The sequence below is a fragment of the Schistocerca piceifrons genome, chromosome 4 (genome assembly GCF_021461385.2).
Source record: "Schistocerca piceifrons isolate TAMUIC-IGC-003096 chromosome 4, iqSchPice1.1, whole genome shotgun sequence".
In the NCBI taxonomy this organism is placed as follows: domain Eukaryota; kingdom Metazoa; phylum Arthropoda; class Insecta; order Orthoptera; family Acrididae; genus Schistocerca; species Schistocerca piceifrons.
The window spans coordinates 381,332,464-381,353,562 of record NC_060141.1 but is presented as its reverse complement, the minus strand read 5'-3'; the positions used below and the strand labels follow the sequence as shown (position 1 = coordinate 381,353,562).

The window sequence follows — 21,099 nt, the reverse complement described above, 5'->3', positions numbered from 1 at the left end:
ACTGCAAGCCTAATGGTGATGAACTCTTAAAAGGGAAACTCTCCGTCGCACCCCCTCAGATTTAGTGGTATGATAGCCCAGCGGATAGGCCGTCAAAAACTGAACATAGATGAAGCATGAAACCAGGGACAAGATGTACTGAACTGTGAAAAAAAAAAGTAAAATAGAAACAGTGAACGGTCCAAGGACAGGAAGTACAATATAGAGGAACGTGAAACAGCATCGGCGGCGTGGGTAAGTGGTCGCGGTACTGGACTGTCAAGCGGGAGAGACGTGTTCGAAACTGCCTCATATCTTTTATTTCCCCACAACATTATGAAATTTCCGTCTGGTCATTGAGACGTTTGTTCTCTTTCTGTAGTCTTGGCAGCTGTCATACCATGCATCGATTACAGAATATGAGTCATGGGGTAAGAGTACATTGCTGTCGCAAGTAAATATGATGAACGGTGAGAGCAGGCGAGATACGATACAGACGTCTCACAGAAATTAAAGCAACAAATAAACGGGTGTGACTATGTTACAGCAAAGGAATTAGAGAGTCAAAACTTCCAAAATGAAATGCAACGTTAAAAACATGTTTTGACAGAGAACAGAGAAAGAATATAATGGTGAAACTCTTGCGTTCATTTGTTGCAGCTAACGTGACAAACTATTATGTTTTTATCATTTACTTGGGAGTGACCTATTCATATTCATACGACCACCTATATCGGGTGAGGAGGCATATTTCATTTACTCATCAGGCGTACAAATTAGGGGTGTCGGTAAGATAACCCCGTCGTACTTCACACGTACTGTCACTAATGCCGTGTATGACACGCCAGACCTGTTTACCGGTGGAGGATTCGGTTGACCTGTCACCTTGTCATCAAATTTTGCGGTTCCCATTCGAAAGCCACTTCCTTTCGGGTGCTAATAGAGGGGTTTCGCAGAATCAACAGTCATTATAGGTCCCTTCCTTATACCTCGCTGTTGCGTTACACTACGATACATACACAAATCTCAATACAGCGAACAGCGGGAGAAAAAAAATTGAGACGCGAGAGGTTTGAACACGGCTCACTCGCTTGGTAGTGCAACACCTTAACCACGGCATTGCTTTGTGAGATTGCTCTGTATTGCACTTCTTGTCCTTGGACCGTTCACTGTTTCTATTTTGCTTTCTTTTTCACAGTTCAGTATGCCTTCTTCCTGTTTTCATGCTTGATCTGTCTTCCGTTTTTAAAGGGCTATCCACTGGAGCCTCTTACCTGTATATCTGAGGAGGATGGGATGGGGAGTTTACCTTGTTAGAAGTGTTTAAGTTGAAGCACACACATTATTCACGATGCCTAAGAATGTTGTGTATCAAAATCGATATTTCGACATTAGGAATGGTTTAATGAGATGATTTTGGTATACACATTATAACCTCAACGGACGAAATAATAGTCCTTCTCAGAGACACACTGAAGGAATCGTATATTATGGCCTCTCGGGTACGGAGGCCCCCAATCAGGGTGGGAAATACGGGTTCTCTTTCATTGATTAAAACCTAAAGTAACTACTACGTCCGAAGTTTAGAACACTGACACAACAGATGCTGATAATCTCCGACAAATGGTTCGGGATGAACAGAATATTACAGGGATTCCTTTAAACATTTTTCGGATGGCAGACGATGTGCTGAGTGCACAAAACAGCGATCGTCCCTTGTGGTGGTTAGGCATGATGAATCGGAACCTTGACGACTACACCTTCCGTCACGTTCCTGTGCTGATCCATATCGGACCATTGTTACATCAGAATGACCCACAAACCTGTATAGTATCTGATTCGACTAGGCGGCCAAATGTAGACCCACTATGAGGCCCCTTTCATAGTCTGTCAGGTGCTGATAACGCTGTTTCACACGTTACGCGTCGTCTCCTTGTAAGTCGTTCAGACACAGCATATGCGCTACCAGTACTGGGAACAACAATAAAAACGAACAACATCGATGCACTGCTACCTACCACAGAGAACTGCAGCTCTAATCATTTACATACCAGCCGATGTAGTGGACGTGTACGAAGCTACAATGGCATCCGAACATGTCTTCGGCCGAACCAGTCATTAGGATGAAATGTTCGTAATCTCGATTCTGCTCTGTTCATTAACAGTGTTCATAGTAATGCGAGATGTCTCATTACTTTTGTATGAATATAGCTAAAGTATTATTTTCGTTGAAATAAACATACTCTCATTTCGTATAGAATGATAGCCGGCCGGTGTGGCCGAGCGGTTCTAGGGGCTTCAATCTGAAACCGCGTGACCGCTACGGTCGGAGATTCGAATCAAGCCTCGGGCATGTATGTGTGTGCGCCGGCCGGTGTGGCCGTGCGGTTAAAGGCGCTTCAGTCTGGAACCGCGTGACCGCTGCGGTCGCAGGTTCGAATCCTGCCTCGGGCATGGATGTGTGTGATGTCCTTAGGTTAGTTAGGTTTAATTAGTTCTAAGTTCTAGGCGACTGATGACCTCAGAAGTTAAGTCGCATAGTGCTCAGAGCCATTTGAACCATTTTTTGCATGTATGTGTGTGATGTCCTTAGGTTAGTTAGGTTAAAGTAGTTATATGTTCTAGGGGACTGATGACCCCAGATGTTGAGTCTCATAGTGCTCAGAGCCATTTTTTTACAGAATGATAACAATTCGTGGCGGAATATGGTACCCTGGTTTACATGCAGCCAAATGCTGCAGTTAATGGGACAGTCAAATCAAGACAACTCTGTGAACAAGAATCCGTATAAAATCAGAAAAGCATTAAAGGTACAGACTTGTTTATTTATTTTTGGGCCTCAGTTGCACTGCATTTCCAGTATGAGTAGTTTCGATCATATTCGATCATCTTCAACTCAGGGTTCTTACGTAAGCAACATGGAACTATGCAGTAGAACGTTCTGACTCATAGGTAAAAAACATTCTTCTTCTTAACTAATTTTCGATTGGTTGGCAGCTCCTCGTCTGTACCTGTTAGAAGGTAACTTTTCCGCTTCAGAATTAGACACTCCAGTATTTTGGATATCTTGTTTTAATAATGTGAAATGCGGTATTACAATTGATACCTTTCCTTAAAATGGTCGTTCTAGGACATTTACGACGAAAAAGTTGTGTCATTTTGTGTGACCATTCCACCCTTGTCTTTTTCGCTCTGTTGCACTCCTAAATGACCATTCTTAAGGAGTTCTGTCGGGGATTTTCCAAGTTGATGGTTCTATGCGTCAATTTCATCTTTAACAGTCGTCTGCACCACCAAACCTCAAATGCTTCAAGAGATTTCATTTCGTTTTTGGTTGCTATCCATGTTTCACTACCATAAACTGCTACGCTCGGAAGATAGCTCTTATCAACATTTTCTCTCATTTTAGTATTTTCCTTTTCTTCATGGACACTCCTGATACTTGGTTTTATGTCTTTCCTTCTTCTGTCGTCACTTACATTATTTCCTAAATGTTTATATGATCTTGTTCGTTCAATTTTTTTTCTTTTAATTTGAATGTTTCGTTCTGATTCCTTGGATTCTGTGTCTTTTGAGCTAATTTACATTTTTTTTATCCATGTCTTGGTACCACATTCAGAACTTTAAAGATGCCTTAGAAATTTGTTTCATCTAGAGCTATCACAGCGACCGATGGCCTTTGTAGTCTGGTCCCTTCAACACCCACAAACCAACCAACCAACAGGAGCTATCACAGTTTTGCCGTCCCCAATCCTAAGCATGTGTATAGTTTTTCAGTTTCTTCTGATATCTGTACTCGATTATTAAACGGTACAGCAATACCTAGTCTTCTGTAGTCACTAGAACTATCTGTCTCGATCGAAACATCTACTCACAGATTCTCTCTTGAAGACTTGAACCTTTTTGTCCTTCAGCGACGACGTGCTTTTTCGCGAAGTCTACTATCTGGACCTTCAGTTCCGGAGCATTATGTGTCTTACTAATATTGCTGCGCGTAATGTCCATAAAAAGAAGTCGTCGGTGGCGGAGAGAGCCAGCCAAACGACCTCAGAGTGCATTTGGTGTCTCTTCCAGTGGAGATAAGCTTCTTTGTGGACATTGTTCTTAGCGGCTCCATTTTCGAGAAAGTTCCGTTGTGAATGACGGCGCCCCTTGGAATCACAAGGTGGGTATCACTCTATACTGCTGGCGGCCGGTAAGATAAAATCTGGCAGCTGAATCAGGAATTGCTGTTTCTTAAGCAAAAATAACGAAACTCGTTTGGAAAAATCTAAGCGCTGTTTAGCACAGAAACTACGGCAAACTGAAACAGTGAGCGATTCTACAGACGCGTCAGAAGCTGGTGCTGCAATTTTCCAATAGTATTATCTTACTTGGCGTGTACATACCTGGGAGTCGGTTTAAGATTTACTGGAAGCATAAACACAACTCTTCTGCGATTCTCGGAAAACAGGTAAATGTCCTACAATCGTGTTTTCTGTAGTCTGTTAACGATCGTTTACCAATTCTACCGAACACATTTATTTTCATACCTTTCTTGCTTAGCTTTTTGCCTTCGGAGCTTACCTCTTGAGTAAGAGCACCTTAGGCATTAATCCCTGTCTCTTCTGTTGCACACCCCGTATCAACAGTGTGTGAGCTGACAGACTGGCAGCTTATAATGCTTTCTGTACAATAAGTGCTTACAGTCGGCAAGATATGTGCCTTTTTCGTAGTCGTTACCAAGCAAATTGAAGTTGGAAAGTAGTGAAAACTTAAATCAACATAATATTCAGCACGTAACTGACGACTAAATAGTTAAGAAACATCGACAGACTCATTCATTATTTGCAGATAAACTCTCTGGGTACGTAGTTTCATTACGTTGCCATCATAACCCGGACGACTTGTAGTTATATATTCTGAGGAATCGCTACAAAAAGCATATTAAAACATATTTGTCATGAATGTATTACAGAACTTAATTTATCAGAATGAATCTCAAATATTTCCTACACGGATTTAAGTGTTGACAGTCATTGTTTTAGAATGCTGATAAAGAGTGCTGTTTTTCAAACAGATACCCGATACTGTTAGGCTTACACATGAATTGTGGATCAGCTCCGCGTGGATGAGGTTTAGCGGCATGGTTCTGAAGAGTTTAGCTCTACTGGGCTCCAGTTTTCAGTTGTTTGGAGGGTGCTATTATGTAACTTAAGTTTAATAACATGTGGTGTCCCAAAGCCCTGGCACACTGAGAATCTCTCGAAAACGCGGCAATTTTGGTACTATCAGTTATAATGATAATGTGCATGATATGAGAGCATGCTGTTTCAAGGAACTGGTGCACAGAAGATTTACACAATATTTAAGAAGATTTAATATGAAGTAACAGCATAAAGGTGGTTAAAGCTCAGAGGACGTGGTAAAATGAAAGGCACAGACACGTGGCCGTCTGTGGAGGCGCTGTCTCATTAGTGAAGTGTTGCAGGTTCACATCCTGCTTTCTGTGTACATTTTTTATTCTTCTTCATTTCACCTAAATGATTGTAGGATTTTCTAGTCAATATGTAAATATTAGCTGGCACATTCAGTCAATCGAACAAATGGTGCCTTCGAAAATGGACGAATTAATTGCAAGATCGCTATCTACATTACTGCCTAATTCACTCTCAGTTTGATATCTATTTGTACGTGCAAAAATCTTTCCAGTTTGTAGGCTACATAAGTCCTTTATGTATTACCTAGGTCGTGTTTATGGGTATTGGAGTTCTTATTTATGTGTGTTGCAGACAAAATAACACATGTAACATACGGACAAGGGAAGGAAGGAAGGAATGAAGGAAGATTAGTATATAACTTCCTATTGAGAACGAGATGTTTAGAGATGGAGCACAAGCTCGGATTATGGAAGAACTGGAAAGAAAATTCTCCTCGTCCTTTCGAAGGAGCCATACCAATACTTTCCTTAAGCGATTTAGGTAAACCACGGAAAAATTACATCTGGATGGCCGTCGCCCTCCAGAATGAGAGTCCGGTGTACTAACCACTGTGCTATCTCGGTCGGTATATGAGCAAGCCAGCAATGTGCAATCCAATGGCGCTGAAGAAGCAATTTTCTCTCGTCTTTTTTCGTAAACGAACTGTGTGAGTTGCTTGTAACATAGGGGAGACCGGGGCACGTTGGCCATATTTTTAAAAAAAAATTATATTGATTTTTTTTTACATATTTAAATTTATGAAATTATTGCTAAATGTTTAGAGTAGTCTTACTGAATCTGGACCACAAGCATTAACCTTGAAAATATGAGTTAAAAAGTTCAAAAAAAATTAATTACTGGACGTATGTCAAGTGGGCCAGTCTGCCCCTACCTCGGGGTAAGTTGGCCCAGAGGCTGGGGCACGTTTACCCGTGTAATATTTTGATAAGTTAAACTAGAATAACTTTAGGATATCAAAATAAAACGAATACTTATCAAGAAACATACTTTAAGGTACATCAAATCAAGTTGAAAATTGAGTTAAATGCTTAACATTTTACTATGTCAACGGGAAAGCTTAAAATTACTAGGAATTATAGTGTCTTAATACAAACCAATCAACTTTAATCACTGTCCACATCCAAAGGATCAGCACAGTTATAACACTCATAAAATAGTCCACGGATTTCATTTTTCACGCATGTCTGATGAGCGCAACACTTGCAGTTTGTGCACTGATTCCATTGTGCTCCAGGTTGACTGAAAAAGGCTTGAAACACCTTCGGCACAGAGAATCTTCATCTTCCTCATCGTCATCATCATCATTTTCATCATCGTCATCTTCCATTGGCTTCTTCTTGCGTTTTAGGCCTACTGCAGTTGATTTAGTTAATTTCATTCTACCATTGTTCCTACTTTCGTTTTGAAAATGTGCTTTTTAGCCTGTGATTTAAGTTTTCTTTCCAATGATTTCGCCTTCTTTCTTTTGCACCTTTTTGTTCTTCCTTGAGGGATTTTTTTACTGGAGCGTCTGTCACTATGGCAGAAACTCTTTTCTTTTTCCCTGCTCCCATACTTTTTTTGGGCTCTGCTTTTTCGAAAGGTCTGACCTCTTCTGGAGTTGGAAACGGTCTTACGTTTCTCTCAGCTCGAGTTGATGGACTGTTTTCAGTGTTTGGGTCTGGCCTATCCTATTTAAGATTATAACAAAATTTACATGTTGGTGTTTTCTTTTTAAAACGCTTTTTATCTCGTGAATATGGCGATCTTTTGATCTCTGAAACGTACCAAAATGTGTTGAACTTCGAAAATTATGTAATAATTTCATAAACTCGACGAATTATAAATATTATTATCATTAAAAATAACAAATCTTTCATCGAGTTAAAAAAAAAATATAGGACGGGGCAGGTTGACCCGGGTGGCCATCGTGCCCCGTCGTCTCTGGGCCAACCTGCCCCATCGCCATGTTTACAATAAATTCCATTCGTCACAAAACCCACTGAAGCAATTTAGATTGTATGCCATATAGAAATAATCCTTAAACTAAGACGTTTAATTACACTACTCACCTCTTGCGCCTGAAGTAAGCAAACTTTACATAACACACATTTAACCGACGAGTAGATTTTTACTCACACATGCACAAAAACAATCAACACAACTTGTCCAAAACTGCTCCGCCGGCCATATTGCTCCTGTAGAGGGAGCGGGACAGTGCTACCAACCTGCTGATTGATTCCCAGTACCATCTAGCGTCTATTGAATGAACTAACTCGACTGGGCCATCCTGCCCCTATGGCCAACGTGCCCCGGTCCCCCCTGCGGCCGAAAACTATCGCTGAGGAGAGCTCTGCTGGCAAATCGTGATGAGAAGCACGTGGCGTGTGATACACCAGTTCGTTCCCGAGCGTGCACCAACCACTAATGGATACCATGTTTAGCATGTTTCACGGTGAGAAGCTCGTCCCGTATGAGGACGGCTTTGTCGAACCCGAAAAACGTCTGCATAATTTTCACGTTCAGCTGTCTACAGCTTGGGGAAATCAATGGAGACTGACCTGGAAGGTGGCGTTGAGGCGGTAGAGCACCGGGTTGATGAGCGAGTGTCCGAAGCGCAGCGCGGCGGTGGCGAACACGTTGCTGATGGTGGCCTCGAGGTTTGGGTCGTAGCCGCGGTACTCGCCCAGCATGGCCATGCCCTGCGGCCCCAGGATATGCGGCAGCCAGTGCTTGTACGTGATGTGCTGCACCTCGCCACCCACGATCTGCGCACAGGACCGCAAGGAACCAGTAACCAAGCTGAAAGACGCTGAGAGACGATAATGCAGCAAGTGTATTTCTCTCTGGATCATGCGGAGTCTTTTCAAAAATATGTCACTGGCACCAGAAATAGTTGGCAAATATAATCCAGTATGACTTTAGGAAACACCAGAGATGAAGTACTGACGTTACCTTTGATGACTGAAGTAACACATCAGAAAAATCAAGACACTTTCATAGGATTTGTCGACCTAGGAAAAGCATTAGACATTTTAAAATTATATATAGAGTGTTGAAAGGTATGTGCTGGGATTCGATCAGGATACAGCCAGTGAAAAATGTCGATAGTCCCCAACCGCAAGGTTGGACGAGTAGTACATCTTCAAGTAGTAAGGTCTTTGACAGCTAACAGAGCTAGGTGCGTGCGGTAAAAGTTTGAGTAGTGGTGAGGAGATGCGCAGAGACAGCAGACGTGTTTAGAGTCGGAGCTAGATGCCTGCGGGAGGCAGCCGGGTCGTGACAGCATCAAAGTAAGAATTGGCGCTACGCACATAATAAGCTATATATTGAGCGAAACTCGGCACATACCTGGGGAAACTAGAAAGAATAATTAATAAAATAGGTTTTCTTTGGTTAAATAATGTCTAAAAAGCTAGATAGAAATCCCATTGTTGATGCAATAAGCGTTTTGTGAAACTTTCTCGTACATCCATGCTATAGAAGTTTTTTATATAGTTTTTTACATGTGCCTTAAAAGTTTGAACAATAAATATTTTTTTAGATAAAAAAAAACTTTTAGCATGAATTTACAAGAGCGTTTCACAACACACTTATTGCATCAACAATGGGATTTCTATCAAACTTTTACCGCGTGCACCTAGCTCTGTTAGCTGTCAAAGATCTTACTACTCGAAGATGTACTACTCGTCCAACCTTGCGGTTGGGAACTATCGACATTTTTCACTGGCTCTATCCTGATCGAATCTCAGCACATACCTTTCAGTGTTTAAATTTCTCTTAGAAAATAGGTATAAGCTGCAGAGAAAGACGGGTGCTATACGAGGTGTCTCTCTCTTCGAATGAAGAAATTTTGTGAAAGGAAGGAGCTGCTGACTGATGAGATATAAACTTATTCATTGTTGACTGTGTTGTATGATGTTTGGGTTTAGTGGTACAATCTGGGCGTTAACAATGTAAATAAATAAATAACACATCTATAGAACAAATATTGCTCTAGATAAATCTGGGACCGTTCCATTGAACGGGCACCTAAAATTAAGCTTTAAAAGTAATTTTGTTTGGAGCAGGAAACAAAGCGACGCTTACCACTGACAACGGGCGTCGCGTGAAAGAAGTGATAAGCGCTGTTGGTTTGTGCTTAAGTCCAGCTACACAATGCAAAAACGACATTGTAAGCACCTACCGAAATGCAAGAGAAAATGCGCCTCAGTACTCTGAAGAGGCACACCCTGTGTAGAAGGCGTTACACAATTCTTATTTTGATATGGAACCAGTGTAACTTTTGGATAGAAAATGTTTCAGGATCTGATGACTTTTAAATCTCTCGCTTCACGGTGTGGTAGGTAATCGTAGAGTTGCTTAACCCATGCAACGATAAAGTTTTACGGGTCGCCTCAGTCCACCACACACAATTTTCATCCTCCTGCAAGAACGGCTGCGAGAAAATGCAACGTTCGCAACTGGGAGGGTTGGTTTTGGTGCTCCACTGACGCTCACCAGGGTTTGTGGACCATGTGTACGAAATCATGCGTCGCAGATACAGCATGGCCTCGCATGGAGCAACTCCTGTAGAGTACACAGGTCAGCTCATGCTCTCCCCCGTGCGCGTACCATGAAGCGCAAGATTTGAAAGCGACCCCGTGTACAAGCATATATTTCATTCAAACAGCGCTTTTCTAGACACGAGTTCCTCATCAAAACTTTGTCTGCTAAGAACCTTCTACAACCCTTAGAAACCCATAACAGGAATCTTCAAATACACTCTACAATAAGTACAGGAATCAAGAAGGAAAAATAAGAGTAGAAAATCAAGAACGAAGTAATCGGATCACGAAGTGTGTAATGTAGGTATGCAATCTTTCTTACCCACTGTCCAGTCTCTACGAAAATAAAATGAAGGTGAAGCCGTACGATTAAAATCCAGGGTGAAAGGATGTCAATGAGAAGATTTGCTGCTGCCGTCCCTATCCTCAATGGCACTGCGGAAGAATTACAGAACTTGATGAAAAGAATGAAGTATCATAAGGACACAATACGAGCTGACACTAAAACAAATAAAGACTTATGAGGAGTAGCAGAAACGAAAAAAGGGCATAGCAATCTTTGAAATTAGGACCATGTAGCAGATGAAGGAAAGAGTTCAGCCACCTTGGAAGTAAAATAATGTATGATAAACAATACATAGAGGATATAAAATGCGTAGTACCACAGGCAACGTGAGCAATTTTTACTAAAATAAGTTATTAGTATTCAATTTAAGCATTAAAGTGAGGAAGAAATTTCTGAGAACATACGTTTGGACCACATCGTTGTACAAATGGAAACCATGGAATGTGGTAAAATCGGAAAAGAAGATAATCGAAGCATTTGAGATGTAGTATTACAAAAGGGTGCCGAAAATTATGTGGGTTGATAAGATTCGAAATGAACAGATTCCCCGCAGAATCGGCGAGGAAAGGAATATGCGGAAACCACAGAAAAAGAATAAGAGTCAGACCTATAGAATCAACGAAAAACTTTCATAATAATTCTGGGGGCTGTAGAGTGTAAATGAAATGATGAAACGATCGTATGACATTGTTGGCCAGGGGACTCCATTTACGGTTTTTCGGCCACCTGGTGTAAGTATTTCTATTTTACGCCACTTCTGCGACTTGCTCATCGATGAAGATAAGATGAAATGATTAAGAGGACACGAGCACCCAATCCCCGAGCGAAAAAAATCTCCACCTCTGCCCTGGATCGAGCCCCTTACGCTGCATTCTACACTGAAGAGCCAAAGAACCTCGTGCACCTGCCTACATCATGAAGGGACCGCGCACAGCACGGAGAACTGCCGCAACACGACGTGGCATGGACTCGACTAATGTCTGAAGTAGTGCTGGAGGGAACTAACGCCATGAATCCTGTAGGGATGTCCATTAATCCGTAATAGTAGCAGAAAGTGGAGATCTCTACTGAACACCACCTTGCAAGGCATCCAGATAAGCTCAATGATGCTTAAGTCTGGGGAGTTTTCTGGCCACCGGAAGTGTTTAAACTCAGAAGAGTGTTCCTGAGGCCAGTCTATAGAAATACTGGGCGTGTGGGTTGTCGCACTGTCCTGATGTAATTGCTCTTGTCCGTCGGAATGCACAATGGACATGAATGGATGCACGTGATGAGGCAGGATGCTTACGTACCTGTCACCTATAAGAGTCGAATCTAGACGTATCGGGGGTCCCATATAACTCCAACTGCACACGCCCTACATCATGACTAGCTTGAACAGTCCCCTGCTGACATACACGTTCTATGGATTGATGAAGTTATCTCATACCCGTACAAGTCCACCCGCTCGATACAATTTGAAACGAGACACGTCCGACCAGGCAACAAGTTTCCAGTCGTAAACAGTCCAATATCAGTGTTGATATGGCCCAGGTGAGGCGTAATGCTCTGTTTCGTGCAATCATCAAGGGTACACGAGTGGGTCTTCGGCTCTGAAAGATCGCTGAATGGATCGCAAGCTGCCACTTGTTGACGGCCCAGCACTGAAATCTGCAGCAATTTGCGGAAGGGTTGCACTTCTATAACGTTGAACAATTCTCTTCAGTCTTCGTTGGTTCCGTTCTTGCAGGATCTTTTTCCGACCACAGTGATGTCAGAGGCTTGATGTTTGACCGGATTCCTGACATTCACAGTACACTCGTAAGATAGTCGTACGGGAAAATTCCCACTTGATCTCTACTTCGGAGATGCTGTGTCCTATCGTTCGTACTGCGACTATAACATCATGTTGTAACTCACTTAAATCATGACAATGTACCATGGTAGAAGCCGTAACCCAACTAACAACTGCGCCAGACACTTGTTACCTTATTTAGGCGTTGCCGATCGCAACGCCGTGTTCTGCCTGTATTTCCATACGTGTGCCTACATCAGTTTCTTTGGCAATTCAGTGTAGATGCATCGACATAACCACTATAACACAAGGTGCGGACTGTATAGAATAAAAATCGTAGTAGAAGACAGAATTTGGATATACGAAAAAAAGTCAAGAACGTCGTGTGCAAGTGCTACTCTTTGATGAAGAGGTTGGCACAGGAGAGAAAGTTGTGGCGGGACTCATCAAAACAGAAGAAATAGGTAGGGATAGCTGGCCGTACCTTGCGCGCCTCGTGGTAGACGGTGTCACCGTCCCAGTGCGGGTTGAGCTGTCGCAGCCTGGTGGCGATGCGGTTGTGCTCGCGGAACCAGATGGTGTGCATGGCCAGCAGGCCGAGCTGCTCGTTGGATCGGATGTCGCCGGCGATGAAGCAGCCGATGTCGCTCTCGGACAGGTCGCGCCGGCAGTCGTTGGGCTGTCGGTCGGCCAGCGGCAGCAGCGGCTTGCGGTTGGGCAGCTTCACTCCCTCCCGCAGCATGCCGAAGTTGCCGCGCAGGAAGTCGCGTAGGTCGCGCGCCACCGCCTCCGAGAAGCCGTACACCTGCGGGCAGCAAGGGCGATTACTACGTGCGGCACTTGTGCATCAGTGGTTGCGCGTGTCCAGAAGTGAAGAGGCGAACTTTTACATTTACGAAAGGTAATGTGCGTAGCTGAGAAGAACATACGCGACAGGAATGTGTCGGCGAGTGGTGTGACGTGGTCTAGAGAAGATACTACGCACTGAAACTTCCTGGCAGAATAAAACTGTGTGCCGGACCGAGAATCTAACTCGGAACCTTTGTCTTTTCACTCCGCAGTGGAGTGTGAGCTGACATGAAACTTCCTGGCAGATGGTAGAGCACTTGCCCTCGAAAGGCAAAGGTCCCGAGTTCGAGTCTCGGTCCGGCATACAGTTTTAATCTGCCAGGAAATTTCATATCAGCGCACACTCCGCTGCGGAGTGAAAATCTCATTCTGGAATACCACGCACTGCTGTACAAACATCATACAAAGAGCCGTTCACCGCTCGTGGTACCCACTCGGTCTAGGGCACCTTGCCACGGTTCTCACGACTCCCCCTGTCTTAATTTCGAGTCCTCCCTCGGGCGTGGTTGTGTGTGTTGTCCTTAGCGTAAATTGAAATTCTATTAAGTAGTGTGTATGCCTAGGGAGCGATGACCCCATCAGTTTGGTCCCATAATAACTTACCACCACCACCACAAAAACATTTTCATGTATGCAATTACATGAAAATAGGAAATGTGACTGACTTGAAGAAGTTTGAGTGACGTAAATATGAGGGACGTTCAATAAGTAATACAACACACTTTTTTGCGAAAGCGGGTTGGTTTTATTGAGGATTGCGACTACAACATTATGCCCCTCTCTTTTCGCTTCAAACCCCTATTTTTCAATGCGATGGCCTTAAGCCACCTTACTGGGATGGCCTGTAAGCCTGCATGGTACCATACTACTCGTCGCCGCTGGAGTCAATAATCTCCTTGTCATCCACGTACTCCTTCCGCACGTATGATCCTTATTTTCCCTTTATAGTCGTCTGTTAGGCGACGAGGAACTAAGCGATTTCTCATCCTTAAGTACCGCAACTGGTGGACGAGTGTATCAGCACTACCAGCAGAGACGTCCAGTCGAGCAGCGAAAATTTTGATTGTGATCCATCGTTTATCTCGAATGAGAGTGTCTGCACATTCGGACACGGGAGTCACAGCTGGGTGCGGTCGGCCGACGCACGGGAGATCAAAAAAATGATTCAAATGACTTTAAGCACTATGGGACTTAACTTCTGAGGTTATCAGTCCCCTAGAACTTAGAACTACTTAAACCTAACTAACCTAAGGACACCACACACATCCATGCCCGAGGCAGGATTCGAATCTGCGACCGTAGCGGTCGCACGGTTCCAGACTGTAGCGCCTAGCACCGCTCGGCCACCTCAGGCGGCGCACGGGAGATCAGACAAGTTTGAGCGACCTTGGTATGATTTGACAGATGCCTCGTCCAACGAGTCACCGTGCTTTTGATCACTACCACCCTTCCGTAGACATTCTCCAAAAGTTTATGGATATCTGCGATGTTCTATACTTTAGCCAAAAGACAGTCATTGACAGCCCTCTGCTTGGAACGCACCACCATTACAGGCAGCATTTTGAAAGCTACACATAGCGCCTCCACCTATAGGAACTTCACGAAGTTACAGGAGCTGAAGCGGGAATATTCCACCTTGTCACACCAGAAATCCTGCATTTTCTTTTCCAAAGAAATTGGCCGAGAAAAATTAAGTGTTGCATTACTTACTGAAAGCCCGTCGTATGGTAAATCGACTCACCACATCAGTGGACTTGAACTTCCGAAATAGCATTGGTCAAGTTTTCCATCTGTGCACATAATATCAGTAACCGCTGTGTTATTGATCTTTACCGGTACCGTGTATGCAGATACTAAAATGTGTCTTCTTGAAATACGCGTTCCATTTTACACAGTTAAAACCACAGCTGTGGTTTTTGTAGATACATATCTACCGTAGGGATACATAGTGAAATCGCACGCCACAGTGACTTAACCCGCCAGTAGAGGAACCAAAACAAATTGGTGCAGCCTATTCATAAACTGAAGATGGACTACTCCGTTCAGTTTTGTCCCGATCATTTAAACGTATAAGGTTTATAGAATGGTTGGTTGGTGGAAGGTTTCGAAAGGTAATATTCTAGATCCGATTTACTACCCGTCTCAAGATCTTTATCAGTCAAGAAGATCAATACTGTAGTTGATACACTGAAATGGAGTCAAAACTTATCTCGGTATTGCGCCATATTGATTAGCGCTTACCTGCGAGGCGTCGATGTAGGAGGTGAGCTGGTTGATCTGCTCCCTGGGCATGACTGAGTCGAAGAAGACGGACGTCTGCCCGGAGCCGCAGATGGCGCTGCTGCGGACGAAGTCGATGCAGCGCCGGTTGCGGATGCGAGGGTCGTCCGGCGGCACCTCCATGGGGAAACAGGGCGGCGCGAAGTCGCAGGACCTGCGGAAGGACGCAGCGATATAGCTAACTGCAGCCACATGTTCTGAAACTCAACCAGCCGTTGTTGCCCAACATTACGAGGGTCACTCCAAAAGAAATGCACACTACTTTTTTTTAAAAAAATCCATCTTTTATTCTACAAGTTTGAAAGTTTTACAGTGTGTAGATACGTTCTTTAGGAACAATGTTTTTATTTCTCCACATAATTTCCATCCCTCTCAACAGCCTTACGTCATCTTGGAACCAGCTCCGGTATACCGGAACGGTAAAATTCTGGACCAACCTGTTGGAGGCACTGTTTGGCAGCGTGCACAAGGGAGTCATCATCTTCAAACCTTGTTCCACGAAGAGAGTCTTTCAGTTTCCCAAAGAGATGATAGTCCCATGGTGCCAGGTCAGGACTGTAAGGTGCGTGTTTCAGAGTTGTCCATCCGAGTTTTGTGATCGCTTCCATGGTTTTTTGACTGACATGTGGCCGTGCATTGTCGTGCAAAAGCAAAACATCCTGCTTTGGCTGATGTGGCCGAACACGACTCAGTCGAGCTTGAAGTTTCTTCAGTGTAGTCAAATATGCATCAGAATTTATGGTGGTTCCACTTGGCATTATGTCCATAAGCAAGAGTCCTTCGGAATCGAAAAACACCGTAGCCATAACTTTTTCAGCAGAAGGTGTGGTTTTGAATTTTTTTTCTTGTGTGAATTTGCATGATGCCACTTCATTGATTGCCTCTTCGTCTCTGGTGAGAAATGATGGAGCCATGTTTCATCACTTGTCACAGTTCTTCCAAGAAATTCATCTCCACCATTCTCGTACTGTTCCAAAAGTTCGCTGCATACTGTTTTTCTTGTTTCTTTGTGAGCCACTGTCAACATCCTGGGAACCCACCTCGCACAAACCTTTTTTAACGCCAACGTAGCGTGACAATTTGCTCACTATGATGCGTTGGTCAGTAGTCGCCAACTCGTTAATACTCTGCACATTGTCTGGAGTGTGTGCAGTACGAAGCCTGCCGCTGCAAGGACAGTCCTCAATATTGCTGTGCCCGATTTCATCACGTAACCTGCTTACCACCGACTAACTGTACTGCGATCAACAGCAGCATCTCCATATACCTTGTTCAACCTCTTGTGGATGTTTCCCACTGTATCGTTTTCACAGCACAGGAATTCTATGACAGTACGTTGCTTCTGATGAACCTCAAATGCCGACAAGCGCCATTCGGATGCAAATATGGACGCTAGTGAGGTCAGCATTCCGTTCTCCAGGCGCTGTCTGTCTCAATGACCTAGAGCTTCTCAGTTGGCATCAGAAAGCTAAATGCACCCAATAGTTTAATAGCGCACGGCGACGATCACCCATCCAAATCCTAACGATGCCCAAAGTTGCTTAACTTTGGAAATTTGGAAATTTGTGGTAAGTTGCTATTGGAACAAACTGTTAAGGTCATCGGTCCCTAGGCTTACACACTACTTAAGCTAACTTAAACTAACTAACGCTAAGGAACACGCACACACCCATGCATGTGCTTAACTTCGGTGACCTGATGGGTATCAATGTATCTACCGTGACATGGCCTTTGACCAAGTCCTTAAGGTAGATTGAAATAACAGTCAAACGCTTACCTCTGGCCGGTGTGGCCGTGCGGCTCTAGGCGCTTCAGTCTGGAACGGCGGGACCGCTAGGGTTGCAGGTTCGAATCCTGCCCCGGGAATGGATGTGTGTGATGTTCTTAGTTCGGTTTAAGTAGTTCTAAGTCTAGGGGACTGACGACCTCAGATGTTAAGTCCCATAGTGCTCAGAGCCATTTGAACCATTTTGAACCCGCTTCTATTATTACAAAGTGCTTGCATATCACTGTGCTTCAATGAAAATGCAGTATTCCAGAACGTTAATGAGCAGCGGGCCCTAGCAGTGAAGGAAAAATGTCATCATGACTTTCCCAGAGCTGGAGTGCCTGTTGTTTCGCCTACGCTGAAGAAGTTTCACTGGGAAGCGCCTACACATCATACAGTGTCGATCTCTGATCATACGGTTTCCATACTCTTGGAGATTCAAAGAAAGACATGCGTGGCCTTTGATTTGCTCCGGACGAAAAGGTGTATTCCTGAGTACAATGATGGTTACATAGGCAACTATAGGCTTTTACCCATGAGGGCACTGACCACCTTTTGTCACAGTGGGACAAGTGTATTTACAGTTAAGGTGAACAGTTTTGAAATAATATACAGTTAACTTGCTTTTAGGGTTCAGTAACTCACTCGACACAAACGGAGCCCCTATAGAATGTGTTTGTTATCCCTCTGCCTGTCCTCCTGTTAAGTGCCATTTCTCTCAGGAACGGGTAGACGCATCAAGTTATGTCAGCTACTAAGGTCTATGCTCCTTTCGCTATATAAAAAATTTAAGTTTATATGTCAAGGCAATCAATAGAGAAACCATTTATGTCATATGTTTTGAGATTCACAAACTCACTCACCAAAACCCATAGGTTACTTCCCGTTGACCTAGAACCACGAAATTTTTCAAGAAGCTAGGTTTCGCAGTAGAAGTTAGGAAAAAAGAAGACGGAACTTATTAATTTGTGATTGTATCACACGAAAAGAAAATTTAGTTTTAATTTGTTACCAGACTGTCAGTACGTGTCTTAAGAACCTTTTTTCTCAGGATCGGGTGGAAATATCACATTGAAATTTATGTCACGTAGTACTATCTATGGGCTCTGGACGGTGAAAAAAAAATTAAGCTTCTACGTCCGTACAATCAAAAGATACGGTCATTTATGGCGTATTTTGATATCTTGTATTAATCGATATCAATAACAGACATAAATGGTCGAAATTCTCGATTCTCTTGTTGGATGAATCATCTACACACATAATTGAGTTTTTACGGAATCGTTGGTTCCCGAGTCCCACTCGCATTTATCTAGATTTTTCTTTCCCATCTATGTTGTTTTCATTTACTTACATTTAACAGGGCCGGATATGCAGTTATGATATCCGTTCACGGGTTTAGAGACGGAAATGCTGCTGCTGCTGTTTGTGGAGAATACGGTAAACGATTTCCTAAACGCAGAGACCAGCTTCAAGAGGGTTTACTAGTGTTTTCACTAAACTGTGTGAGAAACGTGCAGTGCTCATGGGTCTTAATTTAATTGAACGGACAAATGCATTTTGTGTACAAAGTAGAATAGATAATTCAGATAGCAGAACGTAGACTTTCAACAATCATTCGTAGAATTTCTACATGTATCGGTGTTTCACATACAAGAAAATTGCCGTACATTACGTATGCTCCTCGAAAGAGCTACACGTGGTGTTGTCAATAAAATTCTTTAGTGAATTGAATTAGGACGTGGAATAAATGGATATGAATTTTTAACTTAACCATTTATTACTTAACACCTTCTGTGAGCATTTGTTTGGGTTACGTTGCAACAGCTGTATTTTCCTAACGAATAAAAAGATACATGTTATATGGTATATTTTTTCACGAATTAATCTATACTAGTCGATCCTAAAGCACTGAGTGGCGACAAGAAGGGCATCACTAACACTGTCACATCAAGAAATAACATACCATGCCTGGGACACATGGGATAAGGCCCGGAAAAAGAAGAACAAGAAGATTTGTTCTAAACAAGCTGACAAACCCGACATTGTCTGGGTATTCATTTTGCCAATTGTCTATTAGAAATGGAAACGAAAAATGAATTACGTTTGTAATGTCGGAAAAATTTCATTTCCATGTATTCGTGAAAACAGCTTTCAAATTACGAAAAAGAAATACGCATAATGTACAAATGTATAAGTACAGCTATTTCGTGTGTCTACAACGCGATTTTGTAAACGTCTGTCTGGAAGGTCTCTTCAGAATTCTGTAGATGGCTGTAGCTTTTGTCCACAGCCGGATGCGCTTCACAGTTGAAAGCTGTTGTAAGTGCTGCCCAGGGGTCAGGGGTTTCCTTATGCTGACTCGACCGCAGGAGTTTGTTAGTATTAAAAATACATGTATTAGAACACTTCATGCACGACGCGGCATTTTTGCATGCATCTGAGTGCCCAGTGTTTTGTTGCTAGAAATGAGTGGGTTTTATTGTAGCCGTGCAGTTAGACTACTGTACATTGTAGACTGCATCGCACAATTCTACGTTTATCTTTATATAATTTCGTTATGTATTACTGTAATGTTTTGTAGTTTATGTTTTATATTTTATAATTAAGTCAGAAAAATGTTCTCTTTCTTTCATTTATCTGGTGAAACAATAAAAATTTAAAGAAAATAATAAAAATTATTCGCAAGAGGTTCTGTAAATATAGTTTCTCTGATATAGTCTGTAATAGATGATGTTACTGTAACAGATACTATGCAATGTCTATTAAGTTACTTTATTACCCTATTGGGCGAGAAATCATCAGTATGACTGAGTGCGATCTTACCTCTTACAGTCGATGCCGTCCCAGCTCTCGCTGCTCACCGCTGGAATTGCGTGGTCGAGATCGTGGTCGAGGAACTGCCCCCACTGCATCAGCATGTGGGTGAGGCGCTCGTCAGGAGTGATGGTGTCCGTGCTGATCAGTTTCGTGGAGACGAGGCGCGCGCTAGGCTTCGGGAAGCCGTTGTACAGCGTCGTTTTCTTCCAACCTGCGTGCAACAGGTACCGCCATCAACACCCCGCTGACCTCAGCGATAAAAGCATCGTAACGAGCTGCCTCCACCCTGGAACTCGTCTCAGGGATAACGCAGGTAATGCAGGTAAACCCGACCAGATATAAACGACGAATAAGTGGAGAAATACGTCCCTAAACTTTTTCCTCTATCACACGATTCTATTAACCAAGATCTTTCCCAAGAACGCACTGTCTACACACGAGGTTTGAGCTGTGCCCATGTCACCGCAAAAATGATACGAGGTTTTTCAAAAACTAATGTAATAAGTCCTGTGATAGAAAAGATTTATTCAGGAAATCAGTCACAAGAATATCTTCAGGCTCTGCTGTGTATTACTTTCCTCACAGTCACCACTGTTGTTTAACCATCTATTCAGTCCGTAAACCAACGAGTCGAAAGCAGCATATAAGGAGTTAGTTCCCCAAGTCAACGAGACACTTAACAACAGCCTTCTGAACGTCAGCCTAAGTTCTGAGTGGCCACCGACCATGTGCATCTTTAACGGAAGAGATGAAAATCACTTGGTGTGACATCCTGGCCGTACGGTGAAAAAAATCTGTGATGCAAGGAGAGCCCATCACAGGGCTATTGGCCTCATTGCAGCTACAGCCTTCCTTTGCGTGGTATCAGGAGAGGGAGGGTGTGAAGCACATCTCCCCTGTCGTCTTTTACCCCCGACAATGGTTACCAGTGCTCATTTGATAACACGATGAGTGGCCCTTGGGCCGTCCAAGAGGGACTGGAAAGAACAAACATCCACACCCCTGGAATGAGATTTTCACTCTGCAGCGGAGTGTGCGCTGATATGAAACTTCCTGGCAGATTAAAACTGTGTGCCCGACCGAGACTCGAACTCGGGACCTTTGCCTTTCGCGGGCAAGTGCAAAGGTCCCGAGTTCGAGTCTCGGTCGGGCACACAGTTTTAATCTGCCAGGAAGTTTCATATCAGCGCACACTCCGCTGCAGAGTGAAAATCTCGTTCTGGAAACATCCCCTAGGCTGTGGCTAAGCCATGTCTCCGCAATATCCTTTCTTTCAG

General features: G+C 43.3%; 1 protein-coding gene across 1 annotated transcript in view; it reads right to left on the bottom strand.

Moving 5' to 3' along the window:
• The window catches only part of LOC124794669 (peroxidasin), a 197,827-nt gene that overhangs the window by 42,844 nt on the left and 133,884 nt on the right, over nucleotides 1-21,099 (bottom strand). Inside the window, exons 13-16 of the mRNA XM_047258204.1 lie at nucleotides 19,829-20,033; nucleotides 15,196-15,388; nucleotides 12,590-12,910; nucleotides 8,000-8,206 (exon numbers count right to left, since the gene is read on the bottom strand). Of these exons, the coding sequence (XP_047114160.1) occupies nucleotides 8,000-8,206; nucleotides 12,590-12,910; nucleotides 15,196-15,388; nucleotides 19,829-20,033 (926 nt within the window). The remainder of the gene's footprint in view (nucleotides 1-7,999; nucleotides 8,207-12,589; nucleotides 12,911-15,195; nucleotides 15,389-19,828; nucleotides 20,034-21,099) is intronic.